Here is a 19,250-nt window from a genome sequence, read left to right as displayed (position 1 = left end):
GATTTGGCGCTTGCATAATCCAATCAAGATATATATTGAAGTAAATTAGGTGATATGAAAAAATAATATATACCGTAAATATCATAGAACTGCTAGTAAATATATCAAAATATATCTTTTCCTCACAACTACTAACTTTGTATAAAATAGAATAATATTGAAATATTCGGGGCAATTTGAGGCAGTATGAAAATTGGTATGATATGAAATCTATTTCAACCTAATAAAAATATTGATTTACAGGTGGGGGAAAGAATGAGAAATCATTACGATAAAGAAAAAAAGAAACCACTTCTCACGATACTTCAATTTCACCAAATCATTTAAAAAACTTGTTTAAAGGACAAGTATAAGAAATTGTAGTCAAATAACTCGTGAATTGACCAAACAACAAATTGTCTCTCAATACAGTAAATAGAATTAACAAAGCCTTTAAACCCCTCAAATTTTCTCATTTCTTGTGTACTTACTTTTTCCCTTCTTTCACTATATTTTTTATCAATTCAACTCATAAAAATCAATAATAAAATTGGTTTCCATACTTCTTCCCGTTGTAATACTATCGTAATTGAAAATATTGGTTATTTTTCTATACTATATTCATGGTTTTCACAATAAGCAATTTCAATCTTTGGGTCAAGCTTTTTTGTAGGTGATTTTTTATTAGTACACTTTATATTCTTGTATACTATCACTTATTATGTGTGTGTATCCTTTGGAAGTATGTCGTGGAGTTTACTTTTGTATGTTGATTATACGCTTAACATCTCATACCAATAAAAGCTCTTAAAACTCTTTCAGACTCTTGATATTTCTAAAATGTTACGTGTACGACTGCTCCTGTTCAGTTTTGTGATACGTTATTTGTTTCATATAATCAATAACAATAATAATAATTTTATTAATAATATAGGTAACTACAATGAAATGGGTGGATAAAATAGAAATGAGCGATATATACAAAATGTGTATAAGATGTCCATTTAAAGAAACATAAATAGGAGAAAAAATGTGAGTAGTATATAGATAAAACCATTATTAATGTGATACTTTTAGATATATATGTGAAATACATCCTGACTCATGCATTTATGTAAACTCAGCCTGCCCTACATTAAGAGTGTGTATGCATGAGGATGTTCAGTATTCTTTATATTAGGGACTCTATCGTCTTATGGTATCTATCATTTTTATTGATCCTGTCTTTTATATAATTCACCTTGCTTTTTTTCTTTATATTTTTCAGAACTGAACTATTGATCCTTCTCATAATGTTTTCCATTTTTAACTTTAAATATTCCCATTCGATGGTGTTTCCGTTATTAACTTATATTTTTTGAACCTATTTATTGTGACTCCACAAGTTTCACCTCCGGCTGCTTTTGAAAAGCTCATAGTTTTCCAAGAAAAACTGGTATTATTTCTTATGTTCCTATAACCAAATATTTATTTGTTACTTCTGCTTTGTTCTATTTCGTCAATCTCATAATTTTTTGCAATTAGCCTAGATATTATCCTCTGATTGATTTTCTCTATCTATGAAACATGTATATATAGGCTATTGACAAGATGACGACAAGTCTGCTTCTCTGTGTATTGAATTTGTAATTTTATTTTTTCTTCTCACACACTTAATAATGGACTTTTTTCTCCATTCGCATTTTACTCTTGTATTTATGATGATAATGTGTTTACTTTACATATAAATTAAAATTCTTGTTTTTTTTTAAACTTTGTTAAGCCATTAGTATTCATAATTTAATTCGAAGCTCATCTTAATATCCATCCTACTTTTGCTTCATAATTGTACTATATATTTCTCACACCCTATATTACAAAACATGAGTTACCAAATTTTTTTATGGTGATCCGAAACAACGTGATAAGACCCGTAAATCAAGTTTCCTATCATCACTGTTAACATCCCAAATCCATCGCTTACAATAAACGGTATACTTGTAATAACATTAAATTATTTAATTAGAAATTATTAATTTTTTATGAAAATGGCCCCTAAATAAGTCATATTTTGCTTTATTTAATTTAACATTTGACTGCAATTCAAAAAGTTATGAATTTTTCCAATAAATTAATTTCATAGGTTTTATATAGTGTGTGTTAGCGAATAGAAGTTACTTTTTGAAAAAATTTCACAATCCTTGAAACTGCATTTTTGGTAATTTGGTTGTGATTTTTGTAAGTATTAAATCAGTGACCTATTTCATTATAGGCTCTTTAACTATCACCGTAATCTCTTTCTTAAGTTGGAAGTTGGAATTTCGGGAACTGTTGGCGATATTCGTGTTGTTGTGGTGTAAACAGTATATTCAGTACTCTTTCTTGTTCATTTACCATATCTAAACTACACTAATCACCTTCCATTAATGACATTGAGATAATTCAAGCCATAAGAACAAAATGATTATGATAGGAAAACCTATTACTATTTTGGACTAAACAATTTTTTATTAATTTATAATTCAAGCTACTAGAATTATACGGTTTTGACGATTGTTTTCTAATTTTGAATTAAAACCTGAAGATACTGTTCAAAATATATGTTTATTAATTAATTAATAAGTAAAAAAGTAGCCTATATCTATATTTCTAATCGACTCTAATTCGACACGACAGACGTCCTGAATTTCATTCGCCACTTCTGTTGTAAACGTAATACAAATGGACAAATCAGCAACTTATGTTACTTTATGAACAGAATGCATATTTGGTAGGTAATAAAAACTTTTTTGTGGACCATTCCTTCGAACGATATCGCAAACACTACATGTAGGTTAGAAAGAACAAGAATTGTAATTTCAATGATTAATTGCAAAGCCTTTATTTGCCACAAAATCCAATTTCTAAAACGTATGGAAAAAATAAGTTAAATGTTATATTATTCACAATGATTTCTTTCTTGATATAATTGTTTGACTTTAAACAAGTGTGTACTTTCCACGATTTTCAAGTGAAGATATTTTTTTGGTACATTGTTGACCCTCTCGGAGTATTCGAGATCTGTAGAGTCATTCTGTAATCGAGAATCAAATATCCATTTGTGACCGATCGAAAGGATATGTTTATTTAGGTTTGATGTGTACATATTACTGAGATAACTGCAATCTTAAATTTCCGTTGGGGGCAGCTTTACGTGTTACGAAAAATAAAAAATAAAGATTTTTTGAATCCTTCTAAAAATATACTATTTGAAAGGTCCGGAATTGCAGTTCATAAAACAAGTTCTCACTATTTCATATATCTTTCATATATAAAAATATCTTTATTTTAGGGTTTTTCCATCGTACATTTAAATTATACAAATATTATTATTACTTAATAATAACCTTGAATTAAGACAAAACTGATTGAATAGTCACAAAGAACCAGGGGCTGTATGATGAAAGAGTGCCTTTTCAAATGATGGCAACACTTCCACTCAGTTATTTATATTGTTTTCGCCATATGTCCTACCTGTCAACACTTTATGTAAATTTGACAGATACCTTGATTCTGATACTCACATGTAAAACTGTTTTAATTGTTTGGCGAATATAGAAAAAAATGTATTCAGTGTGTTAATTGAACTTTATTTTTTACGCGGAAAAACACTTGAGGAATATGAAGAAAAGTCACAATATTTTCCAGGAAATGTTCCTTTTAAAAGAACATGAGATAGTTAATGAAGTAAATATGAATATGCAAAACGTCGCTCAATTCAAACAAATGTTTGGATATCGTTTAACATAATCTGTTCTGCTCTGTATCAAGATATCTTTAAAAAAGAGAGGAAGTTTCAAGTTAAACTTAAAATTAAAATGACATTTTTTAATAATAATTTCTTATTATTTTAATATTACTCTCAATCTTACTGGAAAACAAAAATAATATAGTATGTTATGATATAATTCTTTTATTTGACATGGTATTAGTTTATATAATGCATTTACTGTCTTTATATTTTCTCCTTGCAGTATGTTCTTTGGTTTTACGACTATATAGTGATGGATCTTCGTCCAATAAAGCAAGCCGTAACACTTAAATATTGACTCAGACCTGATTATTGGTTTTATTACTTAAAACTTGTTATTTCCGCTGTTATTTTATGCTGTCATTTCCCGTTTCCTAGACAAACTTTTCAAGTTTTACACACGGTGTAGAGTGTTTTGAACTGCCGAAGTTATCTATTTTCTATTTAAGAGCATTTTCTTTGATTTAATTTAACGAAATGGGAGTAGGTTTTCAATGAATGGAATTCACTCATCAATAATAACCACCTAACAATTCGAAAAAGGTCGCTACTGATAACATATAGATTCGTTTTCGGAGTTTTCTTGAGTAGCTACCTGCATCTGTAGGTACGGAACAATAGGTTAATGGTTATTGAGCATATTTATCTCAAATTTAAAACGAACGGTTTCTTAACAATTAGAGAAGACTTTAATTATCAGTGAAAATTTCACGTTTTCTAAACACAAGGTCTTGAAAAGGCTTGACACATTAGAATGAAGAACATGATATTGGGGAGAGAAGATGGCTATTTCAAGTTCATCCAAAAGGAAGGCAAGAGAAGATTTCAAGGCTGTATTAGAATAAATACCTACAACAGTCGCGGCAAAACCCTCCAGGTCAGATTCCTAAGAACATAGAAGAATTTCTCAGTAATGCATATGGCCAAATGATGATAAATAGGAGTCTGGCTCCATATACCGGATGACTGGATTGAATCCAAACGGAGTAAAGGACTGTGTCGTCTTCGATTTAATGTCGTACAAACCAGCAAGTGAATTTTTGGATACATTCTTCGACTATTTGTTGGCGATGTATCGTCGAAAACGCAATTTTTCCTCCTATTATGTGAGCAGGCTACAAGAACGAATAATTGTTGCAAAATTTGATTCTTCCTTCTACGCAACAACAAGGTCCTATGTATCTCTTCTTTACGAAATTTAAAAGTATGTCAAATTGAAATGTATATAAAAATACAAAGTTTTGATGTTAGCTTTAATTTCAATAAAAAATATTAAAGACTACAATAATGTACTTGGTATACCTAATATTTATGTACTATTATATAAATATTGATTTTGAATAATAACCTATTCAAAGTAAAGTGCACTATTTATTGTTTTGGGTTGCTATAGAAAAATGCGGTTTAAATGAAGTAAGGTTTAAATGAACCCTCAAATTCCAGCTACCAATTTACATGTCGGATTAGTGGAGCGAGTAATCTTGGCGACGAGTTTACCAACGCCAATTCTTTCAGAAATTTAGAGTTTCAATTTTTCACTAGCTTTTAATCAACTTATTGACTTGAAATGCCACATACTTTCTCCATTCTGGTGACAATACATAATAAAAAATTGATTAAATAATTTTAATTAATTAACTCAATTTTTATGTCGAACAATATTACTACGAGAAACAAAGAAGACTCTTAATTTCATCTAAAGATGACGTTTTACTAATTTCAAAGTCATATTTATTGACTACTAAATATTAATAAGTCAGCTGTGATTTCACATATGAATTCTTTGCTCTAGGATTTATCACAAAAATGCATTGACATTTGCGTGGTCGCCTTGCAATTAAATAATTGCAAGCTCAAGTCTGAATGATGAATACATGAATATATCATGACCTTCAGCCGAAAGAGGTTCCAAAAATAAAATATGTCGATAGCTCAGTAATTTGATTGTTGTTTATGTTTTCAATGAATCGAATTCAAAAATAGATTAATTATATTCGCTGGAAATCGATCAGAAGTATTTACAGTTTTGATAATATTGTTTGAAACAGATAAAGTTTGACATGCAACGAAAAACTGGAAGTGAGCATTTCATTACAGTATGAAAATATCACTTTCTCAGTGAATTTATGAGAAAAATACTGTCATAAATCATTTTTCTTGTTATCCTCCATATTTAAAAATGGAAATTTTAATCAGTTCATAATCTGCCTATAACTGTGCATTCCTGCAAATATTTTTCATCAAATTTAGTTAAGAAATTGAGATACACATAGTAAATGAAGTTAGTTTTTGCTTTGCTGTGTTAATTATTAACAGTTTTTTAATTCAAAGAAGTAATTTAGGAAAGACATTGATAACAATAGTAGTACCGTTGAGAAACTAGTTAAATTAGATAACGTTTAATGTTACCCCTCAAAGTTTGATTTGGAAATAATATAAATAATTTTGTAAAATAGGGTGAGCCACAGCCCTTACTACTACTCTCGGCTTCTGACTCACAAGCAATCTTCACGGTCGTCCAGGAATTTCAGCTTTCCTATTAGGTATAAAATATAACCATTAAAATCTTCTTAGACCCGGTATTTTCCTCCCATGTTAAATTATAATCTGACAGATATGGACTGGAATAGTTTCTCATGATTTCTCATCTGTTCATCTGGAGGTGAAAATACCAAGCGTTAAGCTGAGAGAATGCTCACTTTAGTGGTTATTGTATAAGTGTTAATAAAAAAAGGAGGAATATTTACACATAACATACCGAATAAAGAGTAATAAAATTTCATATAAGATTAAAATTGAGAGTAAGATTGATAAAAAATGCATGTAGGATTCGTAACTGAAGAATAAAATTAAAAACAATATTGATAAAATATAAGAGAGTGTAACTAAAGATCTGGCTAAGGACATAATCTAATGAAGACAGATAGAAAAAATCAAGTACTTCACATTAGTAAGACATATGACTTGATATCGAGTATTTACAATTCGAAAACTTTCGATAAATATAAAAAAAGAAGTCAATAAACTTATATTTAAGTTATTATCTCCCGAAACTCTATTGAATATATCAATTTTTATCAATATATTCAATACAACCTGTACAACAGCTTTTATGTAAGCAGATATGATATAATCTGTTTCTTTCTGGATGTATAAAAGCTCTCCGAACATTTTATTATAAATGAACGAAGAACCGAAAATATCCAGATCAGAAAGTCATATAACCCCAATATCTCAGAGCAGGTGTAACCTAGGATGCTGTGTGCCGTTGTCGGATTATACCTCTCCGTTCATCCTCCCACCATTCCTTTATCGATCTAACCCATATCAGTGGATGTTAGCTTCGGTATCACAAAAGGATGACGTTATATACATTCAGGAACGCGAATTGCTTGTTCCTGGATTTTTTCTTGATTTGATCGCTACCAAATGAAATGAGTTTTTACTTTCCAAATACTGTACAATATTTTCGTATGGAAACGGTGAAAGAATTTCCTCGAATAAATATCGAATTTCGTACTATGCACAATATTTGAAATTTAGAAAGGAGAATTTCATTGTGTGTCTGTTGAATATTATCATTGATTTAAAACTATAGATTTAAAGCAGGTATAGTAGAAACTGACTTGGCTCTTTTCACGAATTATATAGCATGGTGAATTTTAAAGCACAGAATATGAATTGGGTTAGGCATGGACATTAAGATTATGGCATAGGTAAAAAATTACAAAACTCGTTATTTTTTGCGATATTTCAAATTGAACACATCGGTCTCTAGTTATCGATTAATTTTAAAACGATTTGAACAATTTGTATTATGATCATCCGTATTAAGCTGTTTAAGATGACATATTTTTTAGTATCTAGAGGGTTTGGAGGTCGATAGAAAGGTGCAAAACTAAAATTCGAAATTCTCAGTATACTAAACTCATAGATCCAGCGCTGAATAGGCGATTGAATCTCTAGATTCTTAAGGCGAGTTCAAATAAATATTGTCAAGTAACTTTTTTAATGCTTCAACTAAATCTTTAAAATACTTGAGTAGCTGATGGAGAAACGTTTTTTGAATTTGGAAGAACAAGTTTAAAGGATAACAATTCTATTTCGAGATGGCTCTAATGGTAATAAAAATTATCCGAGATGTAACATAGCCCGTTAATCTACAACAAAAAATTATGTTTTTGTACTTCTAGTTGAGATTACTCAGAAAAATGGATTTTATAATAATGGACTTCTCTCTATCTCCAATTATCCTGCATTTATGTCAGTAATACAGTTTTTCTTATTTTTTGGCTAATGTTCTCAACATCTCATAATATCAAACAATATTAAACATCTCATAATATCAAATTGAGAATCTCTTGAAATGAAGAAAAATTAAAAAGCAGCGAATTCCATCAAAAAAGCGGTCTTTCAAATAATTATTTCATTGTATGATGACTTGAATGATATAATCGAATAATTTTCAATTAACTTGGGAAAATATTTCACTTCCAATAGGATACTTGCGTGTTTTAAGAAAAAAATAGTTTTGGATAGTTTATATACAACTATTATTATTGTTTTTTTTTCTCAATTCTTTGATATCTATTGTTTTGAAAGTGTCGGTATACTAGTATTTGGTAGTTAAAAAACTGGAAAATACTCCAAGTAAGGAGTATTAAAATCAAACATAGGTCGCTAAATCATGAAAAATACACGACACAATCCACAAGTTCCCAGTAGCAATATTCAACATTTAATATAACATAATTTGATGTAAATACTTTGGGGTGCCCATTAGAAAAATTACCTTAATAAACTAATGATTTCAAAATTGTGGAAAAGATTATAAACAATTTCTATTCTCTTCTGCATACTGCATTTTAATTTCTGCTAATGGTAAATTTGAAAAATACTCAACAACATGGAAACAGGAATGCCGAGCATCTAGTAACCACAGCTATTCTCTACAATATACCATCTTGCGAAAATTGAATTTTGTAAGGTTATGTCACTGTTAATGTACTCCTATTTTACCAACCGCTTCAAAAAATAATTGTGCATGGAATGAGTGGTAACAGGGAAAATGAGTTCAGAGTAAGCACAGTGACAGAACGGCTTAGCAAACCACGGAAAATTATTACAAGTATAGAACGGTGATTGATAGAATAAACAAAAAGCTTTTTGTGCTTTTAAGTATTGTGACGATCTTGTGGATCATAATATAAATTTGAAGATCAAAACTATAACAGTGAAAAAATTTGAGTAATATTTAGGTCTAATACAGTAAAGCATAACAAAGGAATGACTAAATTAGGACAGTTATTACATATGACAAAATAAAAAAGAATAATGCACAAAGAACCGAAAATACGGAAAATATGTGAATCCTAATGAAAATATATAAAAATTAGGAAAACTTCAACCGAAGGCAACGCGAAGTATGAGAAAAGCAATTAGATAAGAAGAATTTTATAAATAATTATAGTTATATCGTGGAAGATTGGAAAGAAAACAGAATATCTGTGACTTTTATTATATAATTAAATAATATAATGCTAAGACATCCATAAAACAATTCTAGATTGTGTGTTACTTACAATGTGGTTTAGTTCCATTGTTGGAGCACTATGGCTTTTAAAATATTAATTGAGCTACCACCCTAAAATTTCCTGTTTATCACGATATGATGAACTGACAAAGGGAAACTTTATAGTACATTTAAAAATTAACGGAACACAACATACATACAGGAACAAAGCGAACTGTCTCGAACGGGAAAGTATGGAGTGAAACAAAAACTTTAACAACAGGCTTATTATTTCTATACCTCGTCCTTATAAAGATTTATCAAAGCAACAAATAATTCTCTACATTCATGATTGAAAAATATTGAATAAAAATAAAATTGGACTTTCTACTTAAAAATGATATAATCGTATAAATTTTTATTCCTCTTAGAACAATTCCAAGATAGTTTTGTACTATACCATTTATTGGAAAATATTATCGAAATATGCAAAAGTTATTAGGAAAGTGCCTAATCGCCCTTAGAAAACTCATGAATATTATTAGTTGCTAAAACTTGAACAGAGCAGTTTCAGGGAAAAAAAGAAACCAGATTTACATAAAATTCAATATCTTCAAGTAAAGTGAAATAATTCTGAATATATTTAATACATGAATAGTTTTTCGACAATATCATCAATTAATTAGGTGATTAAAATGACTCTAGTATCCATAGCCTTCTATATATTCTAATTATCTGCATTTAAACAAAATAATTTTTCAATATCAAATCATACCAAAGAGAAAAATTGATAAAAACATCCATAGTCAACCAAAATATGTTTACTTCATACATCCGTACTCTGAATTAACTTTCGTTAATCTGAATCTGAATCTGAATCGTTTTTAAAATATTAATAATCCAAGAAACGTCTTGGGAGAGCTATCATCAGCTTCTTAACCTCGTCGGTAGCTTTTTCTGTACTAGTATGCAGAAAAAAAGGAAAGGAATCAATGAACTATAAGTCATGATAGTATTACTGACTTTTTATTTCTCAGCTGTATGTAATCAGCTATCTACTTGATGTTCCCTAATTTAATATTGTTTGACTATGTTTCATACTTTCTTACTTTTGATGATATTAAATAACTCAAAAAAAAAGATTATCAAAATATTTATTCATTTCGCGTAAATTAATTAACTCAAACTTATTATCGAATAAGTTTAAGTTCATTGTCGTGTATGTAATAATGTAATAAAGTTATAAAACGGTTATAAAGTGTGAACATGTGAATAAATGAACAAAGTAATACCATAAACTACGGGTTCTGGTATACAGTTAGTTAGTAGGATAAAATTTGAAACGTCAACTATTTTGACACACATCACAACCATTTTTTAATAGCTCGAACTTTGTCACAATGTATGTTATTATCCATGACAGTGAATTTCAACCTTACCCAATAGCAGATTTTGCAGCTAATTATTAGAAAGTAAAGATTTCTATAAGACCAACTTTCTTCTACTTTTGTGTTCCTATATGTTTACAATATTCTTTTTGATTTTTGATTATCATCAGCATCTGTCATTTGAATAATTCTTGATCTTTTTTTGGTTATTTTTTTCTTTGTACTATAAACCGTAGGTGAAGTAATGTATTAATTATTCATTTTAGATTAATCTTGATAAATAAATACTTTTTTTAGATACTATTTTCAAATTATATAGAATATAGAAAAATATAGAGCAATCAAAGTGATAATGGGATATTGCTTCATTTCGAAATAAAAACAGTGTTTGGTGCGAAATTGATCGGGCTATTCAAGAAATGTTCTCCGTTTCAATATTACATCGCATAAATCACAAACTATCTAGTTCTTACAAAATATAACAAATAAAAAATAAGTTATCCAAGAAAGAAATGATAGAATACTGGCGATGGTACTTGATCATTTAGTTAAAATTGCGCAATTTCATATGCTCATAATTTTTGCTAAATTTTAAAAATTATACTACCATTTGTTATGGTATAAAATGGCTAGTGACCCTAAACGTCAACTCTTTAATAATATTTTGATAAAGACTTAAAGAAAAGTCGAAACGTCAAATTTTATCTTCCAAAAATTATTAAAAAAACTATGTCTGTCGTTCTTCCAAGGAGAAAAGACCTGCTTTCTTGGCTAATACCTCGACGAATATTGAGTTACATCTCCTCTGAAGATCGTGATGACCATTGAACTTTCTGTCGATTTCTTCATTCCCAGTGGCTCGCAATCGATATTTATCTCCATCCTCACTTCCAACTGCTAATGTAGATTTCGATAGTATATGAGGTGTGTCAAATATATCAAAATAAGCGTTCGCTGGGGAATCTATAACTACATGAACCAAATAGCGACGCTGTTTGACGAAATCTTCAGTTAGAGTATCTACCCCGAACAAGAGTTTGTTATAACACCCTGATGAAACTTAATAACATCGAAGCTAGTCAGTGGTGACAAATATCTCCTTGCGATTCATTAGAGTGTTGATATCGACAAAAAGGTGACATCACACGTTTTAGAGGAGATGTAGTTCAATATTCGTCGAGGCATTAGAGGCATAGATAGGAAAGTAGTTGTTTGAAGAGCGGCATATATATATATATATATATATATATATATATATATATATATATATATATATATATATATATATATCTTCTGTCATTCCACCTATATGTCCCAACCATCTCGCTCTCTCCGCTTTTATTATATGGTCTCACACAATTCTTATAGTTCCCTGTTTTTTCTTCTGTATATTCCATATTCTTTTATTGAGCCGTAAATCTTCCTGGCCATTTTATATTTCTGTATTTCTAGTCCATTCTGCTTTTTTTTAATCATTGTCCAGGTTTCGCATGCATAGGTAACTGATGATCTCATTATTGTTTGGTACATTTTAGCTGTTCCTAATATATATTTTGATTTCAACATTTATGATACCATTCCAGCTGTTTTACTGTCTTTTGCTTTTTTTTACTATTTCCTCACCTTCGTCTAATTTATTTGTAATGGTGACTCCCAAATATTCGTTTGTTCCACTTTTCTCTATTCGGTAGTTATTATTTTGATTACTATTTTTAGTAATATCGCTGTCTTCTTTGTCTTTTATTACCATGTACTTCATTTTTTCTCGTTGATCATTCCTCTTGCCTTCTCTTTCAGTAGAGAGTTTCAAGTTATTACCTGGATCTTGCTATCAGTACTAGCAATAGCATATACTCCGTATATGCTAGCCATTGATGTGTATTTCTATAGATTAAATTTGGCTTTTTATACCAATTTGTCTCAGTATGACTTCTTGAGCTAAGGTGAAGAGGGTTGTGGATAATAGATCCCCTGTTTCAGACCTTTCCCTATCTTGAATTGGTTGGAAGTACGGCCCTCCAAAATTACTTTACTATCAGTTTTTCGTATCGCCATTTTCACTAGTCTCTTCAATTTTTTTAGTGTATTTAACTTTTCCATTGCCTCATACATGGAAGTTGTATCATAATGACAATTTCGCTCATGGTCGATCTTTTTAGGTAGTTTTGCTAGAAATTTCAATGTTACATCCTAAAGCGCTAGTTGTTGCATTCTTTTTGGCATCTTTTTTGTGTATTTGTGGATTGGTATGATTAATTCCTTATTTCAATTTGCAGAGATCTTCTCTACTCCGTATAAGAATGAAATTACTGATAAGACAATTTTATACTTATTCCAAAAAATACTTTTCAGTTTTATTATTGGTTATAAAGTTTTTTTAAACTATAATTTATTAGTTTAATTATGCCCAGTTCGAATATAAATTTTAATCAAGCCTAGCTTAGTCAGTACTTTTTATTTTTGAAAAAAATTTATCTACATATAACTTTAGAAACTCCTTAATAAAAGGATCTCCTCAATAAATATAGTGTTTAGTGTCAATTGATGTATTGGAATTAAATACGAAAAAAGTGAATTCCAAAATAAAAACAAAGTTGCAGGAGTAATAATGAAATTTTATCTGTTCAATAATAATGTTGTGATTAGTTTCGAATGATGTTCATTAGCAAGTAAATCAATCAAGAATTACTAGAATATTTCGGCCGAAGTAGTTCGAAGCGTAAAGTTTTTACTTATTATTTTAAACTGATTTTTTATGAGAACAAACCTATCAGACTAAATCATCACAAAAAAATATGAAGAGGTCTAAAAATTAAATAGTTAGAGAAAATTTCTAAAATATTGGACTATAAAATGATAGGTACGTACTCTTGCACTTAAACATAAATACAATATATAACTTTCTTTTTAATATTTTATCTGCTTTTAAAATCAATCTGACATCACCGACCTTCATCTTTTGCTAACAAAACAAAAAACCTTTGTAGTGGATTGTCTGTTAACGTATACAATGAAATCTTACTGTTTACTCTTCGATTATTATATCGAATACATCGAGAAGTTAAGGTTCCGGATGATTCATGTAGACATAAATACACATCCTTCTAACGGCAAATGTCCTGTATCAAATATCAAACGTTAGTGTATAAGTACAAAAAGTAAACAGTTGCTAACCTCTATTGAGGATTCAATACATCGTTATCCTTCCTTCCAAGCCAATTCTGGAAGATGCGGAGGTAAAAATCCATTAAGGTGTCATTTTTCGTAAAGGTTGTAGTGCCAGTGTGCTCTTACAAAAATTTATGAATTGTATATACATAACTAATAGATCGAAGTATCTATTTGGTCAATATGGTAATTTGAATTGTTCTTCAATATTCAGGGTGATCACAATAATAATAATTCCCTGTAGAACAACATATTAAGATAATAACAGTGATAAACTAGACATCGGCATCTGGTTTAGAAGATATATTTTGCTGTGGAAACGTGGAGGTTAAAGGAGTATAAAATAATTTATCAGTATCGAATAATAACAGAAGATTTATTAATTTTGTAAAATAAGATTGAAAAACTAGGTCACATTAATCAAGCGAAGGCGTGATTTGAATTTATTTTGTAAATACCGAGAGCGTTTTTAAACGTAAGTTAAATTTTTTCTGAATTTGGATTGATTATGATGTAAAATATTGATCATATCTTTGTTGTAATCGCAAATAAAATCTTTCTGTACAATAACTGCCAGAATTTCCGAAAACACCAAAAAATACTAGATATTGAAGAAATTTTAAGCAATTATCAACCTAAGGTAAACAGTAGAACTGCTAATATTTTGTTGGAACTTGCAGAAAATACTGGAATTGGAATATTTAAAATGTAGTTGCAGATTATTCAATAAGGTATCCAAGACACATAAGATGAAAAAAAAAGATGGATTTTTTCTCAAGTGATTAGATTATTTGGGGAGTCGTATTAGCTTCAATACCACTCTCCACATGTACATAGAAGATATTTTGTACGAGACTCTACAATCTCTACATCTCATTGTTCTGCTTTCAAAATGCTCTGCTGTTTCCATGGCTTACTCGCAGAATCTGCAGTTGTCCTGTGCAATGTGTATCGTCTTAAGATGGTATTTGACAGAAGACCGACCACCAGTTTCATCTCGTTTCTGGTCATTACGAGAATTTCATTAGACTCCTTAGGTGATATGGTTATGCATCCTGTGGATTGTCTTGGTCCTGGTGTGTTTCCCCAATGAGACTCTACCTGATTCTTTAACTATCCGTTCAGTTCTTTATTAAGTGGCATCTAATGAGGCTACAGTAGGGTTTTGGTCTTAAGTATGGAGTCGTTGCCCCTTTTTGAATAAGAATAACGAAATAATCGAATATACTAAGTTTTCAAGATAATTTTTTCTTGTGAAAATATGCAGAATGCAGAATATTTTGTGATATATATGGGTAAAATCATGAAGTGTTGATAAGAGTGAAATTGAATTGATAACATGGAATTAATAGGGAAAAATATGATTTTGATAAGAAATTGATTGAAATTACGTGAAAGTGATCTCCTTCACTTTATGGAAATGTTTGGGAGCAACGTACCGCTTAAATAATTTCCTATAGTTGTTACAACAATCAAAACCGAAATTCTCTCTCTAAATTTGGATGTATTAATAAGACACTAATGAGAAAACTTCCTTTAATATCTTAATTGGAAACAATGTTTTAGTATAGTTCTATTTTCTTCTCGCCAATTGCTTATCAATTCTCTTCTCCGTATATATGTTTCAGATTTTTGCTTTCTTAAACTGTTTACACCTATATAAGTAAGGTTATTCACATTTTTCATATTCGTCTATTTCATACCCTAAAATGCAGAAGTCTGTGGAGTTATTCGTTTACCATTCCATTCAAGTATAGACTTCGTTTCCAAATTTACTTTCTCCTTTCTCATCTGGTTATAAATGGTATCATTGCACTGATTCAGTAATTTAAAAAGAATACGAGCCCTTTAAGAGAAATATACATAAACATTAAAATTTTGGTTTTATTCAAATAACCATTACGTATATAACTCAATTAGTTTATATTTCTTTTAAAAGGAATTAACCTACGACGCAATTGCATCTGCACGTGATAGCACGACATTTCCATCAAACAATATTTGAAAACTAATTATTCTTGTTAGACAATTATGAATAGGGAGGAAGGAGTAAATACAACACTGACATACAAGCCCACACGCAAACACGCACACACTCACCATACATACTCTAAATCTCTTGCTTTGGTGTGTGGTGGACACGGTATGATTAATATCGTCTAATGCTGAAATTATTCAAATTACTATGTCTATGCAACTACTCAAGTATATAAATAAATGAATAAAATTTTAACTTGTGGAAATATATTTGAGAAATTTTTACAGCGAAATTATTACGATTCATCAAATTATTGTTATCTTCTCTATGCATTTAGAAATATCGTATCATGGCATTTGGCACATTGAAGACATTGGTTTGCTAACAGTAAGATATAGTTTACTGATCGTGACAATATTTCGGGACTGAACAAAGCGAAGCCGCCAATATTAGAGGAAATTGGTGAGGTCGCCGTTGCTTATTAGTTCTGTGTCTTCTAAAATGTCTTTTTGATTTTTGCAAATATCCCATTTACAAAAAATTTTATTACAAATATTGCAAAGAATAATATTCTTCACAACCTTTATATGAAACATTTTTATAATACTCCGTATAAAAGATTATATGTGCAGTTCTAAATAATTTGTATTTTTCATGCATTGTGACATTCCATTTAATAATATTTTTCACTAGATAATTATATATTTCTCTATTACCTTACCTATCCGTATTGTTCACAAATTAATGACTAAAGTACTAATATATTTTAATACTTTAAGGAGGAGAATGAGATGTTTATCGACCTTTTTGTCGATATCAGCATACCTAATGACTCGCAATTGTAAGATGACTAGTCAGCGGTTACAACGCTCTCCTTGCAATTGGGAGCTATTGGGGATATTGATATGGACGAAAAGGTGGATGGACATCACTTTCTTTAGAGAAGATGTAATTCAATCTTTGTCGTGGTATTAGCCAGTAGTTATTTTCTCTCCTATGAAGAACGTCAAACAATAATTTGAAATTTTAAATAATCTAAGAGGTGACAAGTAGTTAATTCTCCTGTTATGAATCAAATGATTCTTTTATAAGAAAGATTCCCATATGGTGAGTAAGATATAATGGATTCATCAATATCTGAGCTACTCTTCTAATTTTTACATCCATCATTTTATTTGCGAATCATTATTGCGAACATTATTGAAATTTTAAACAATCTTTTTTATATTTCATTCATATAACCTGTCCTTTATATTTCAGATTTCAGTTTCACGTCAACAGACGCATGCGTCATCAACTGAATTGCGTTGTTACATAGATAAACTCCAAAAGATCAGCGCAGTAACACAAATACAAAAACCACAATTAAAAAGGAGGGTGAAGATATATATATATATATATATATATATATATATATATATATATATATATATATATATATATAAATTGAATATGAATAACTATGTAAAATTAACATCGATACTAAGCTTTTACAAATTAATTTAATGATCGAATATCAAAAATATTAGAAACACATCTGGTTGAAGTAATTTTAATAAGAATTGTCAATCGAATAACTTTAATCTGTTGAATTAATCATGGAGCCTGACAACAATCTATTACATTTGTCCTGTGATCAAAACAGAGTACATGATTCAAAATTCTATAGAAACAAATCACTACCCTAAAATTCTATTTTTATTAATTTCATAGAATAACACAGATTAACGTGATAGATAGATTTTTTGGTTTATAATTTAGAACTCTATGCATTGAGTTTGCAATTGAGTTTTTCACCAGGTTGTTACCTATATGCTGAATATAATTAAATATCATTACTGAAAAAGTTTCACACGAAAACCTATTTTATTAGTCGTAGAAGGTAAAGTTAAAAAAGAGTCATGGATAAATGTTTCAGGAGCTTTGTTATTAATTTGAAGAATATTATTTTACCTTGCAGTCTTTGCAGTTGTGAACGATGGAATAATTCTGAGAACAATCATAGCGAGTGAGCAGATCAGCGTGGTTACAGGATAGAATCCTGGCAAAGTTATCAACTTCGATGAGTCTGGTAAGAAGTCGATGGCAGGTGTTAGAGTCCCCGTGGAAGGCGTCTTCGGGGAGCGCCTTGTCGACAGCGTGTTCACAGCAGTGGGGCATCCGGAGTCGGTGCAGCACGTCACGCCTGCGCTGGGGCGGCACGTCTCCGCCGCAGACTTCCTCTTTGTGCGAATCTTGCAAGTAATGAAGGCACTGTTTAGATCTGTCTGAGGTTTGACAGGGCGGCGGACAGAAATTCGTGTCGTCGTGGGCAGAATTGCTGCAATAATTAGAATTAGATGATGAAAGTGACCACGTCGGAAAAGCGCCAACAACGTCAACACCGTCAACGACAACGGAGGAGACGTCGTCGTCGTGTTTGGAGAGCGGTGACGATGAGCTGGTGACAGAGGTGAAGGTGGCGGCGAACGCCAGGCCGGCCATCAGGAGCAGCGATGACAGGCGGCCCGATCGAGGGGCCCGGGGCATTCTGCGGGACAGGGTGCGGTGGCGGCGACGGCGTCAGCAGCTACGGGAGCCGGGAGCATCGCTGCGGGCGGCCGGAGTGCCCCCCCTCGCGGCTCCGAGTGCCCCCGGGATCGACGACGGTGTGCCTCCGAGGCTCCCGGCTACAAGAAGGCTGCTCCAAACTCCAAGCGGGCCCCCCACAATCCTCGCTCATGCTGCATGCTTACCGCCGGCATAGAAGAACGAGGTACTGGAGGAGGTGCAGGAGGGCCTCCTAGACATCTCACATCACTCACTCTAAGACACTTGTCGCGTGACCGAAACTTTAACACATGAAACTACGAAACGTAGGGCCGCCATCTTTACACGAAGAGGTAAATGCGGTGTGATGATGGTCACAGTCGTCGACGTCCTCCCCGCCCGGGCCGAAGCTGTGGCACCGGCCGTTTCTCACTCGACACTGACAGCACCGACGGCGGCGCATTAGAGCGCCGGCGCCGGCGCGATCGATACCTATCGCCGCCCGCTTCTCATTTCCTTCCATAAATTCACTGAGAGTCACCTACACAGTGGACCAAATTCCAATAAAAATAACGTAAAGCGCTTTTCTCTCCAATTATATTTAATGTAAGGTTTGAGTATTATTATTTTTTAAAACTATAGCTCTAAAATCAATATCTCATGTTCACAAAAAGATGCTGAAAGTTTCTTATAATACCTTTCTCTAACGGTATGTTTCGATTGTTAAAACTATATAAAATTTTGTACAATGTATTTTTTAAACAACTCAATTGCGATACAACGATTTGAAAGAAGGAATTATCTCTTGAAAAATATTCAAGTGACCATCAACTCTATATCAATTGTAGTAATTCATTGATACGAGCTGCGTTTTTCAAGTGTACTGTCATTTTCTCTCACTGTTTTCAACAAATGGATAGCTTTTAC

General features: G+C 31.2%; 1 protein-coding gene across 1 annotated transcript in view; it reads right to left on the bottom strand.

The window, feature by feature from the left end:
• The window catches only part of LOC130895291 (uncharacterized), a 113,950-nt gene extending 95,185 nt beyond the window's left edge, over nucleotides 1-18,765 (bottom strand). Inside the window, exon 1 of the mRNA XM_057802516.1 lies at nucleotides 17,748-18,765. Coding sequence (XP_057658499.1) covers nucleotides 17,748-18,323 — 576 coding nt within the window. The 5' untranslated portion in view covers nucleotides 18,324-18,765. The remainder of the gene's footprint in view (nucleotides 1-17,747) is intronic.
• Between the last annotated feature and the right edge of the window lie 485 nt (nucleotides 18,766-19,250).

This window comes from Diorhabda carinulata, chromosome 1, assembly GCF_026250575.1.
Source record: "Diorhabda carinulata isolate Delta chromosome 1, icDioCari1.1, whole genome shotgun sequence".
NCBI classification, from domain to species: Eukaryota; Metazoa; Arthropoda; class Insecta; order Coleoptera; family Chrysomelidae; genus Diorhabda; species Diorhabda carinulata.
Note: the sequence above shows the minus strand (reverse complement) of the source record. Positions and strands in the feature narration are given on the sequence as shown.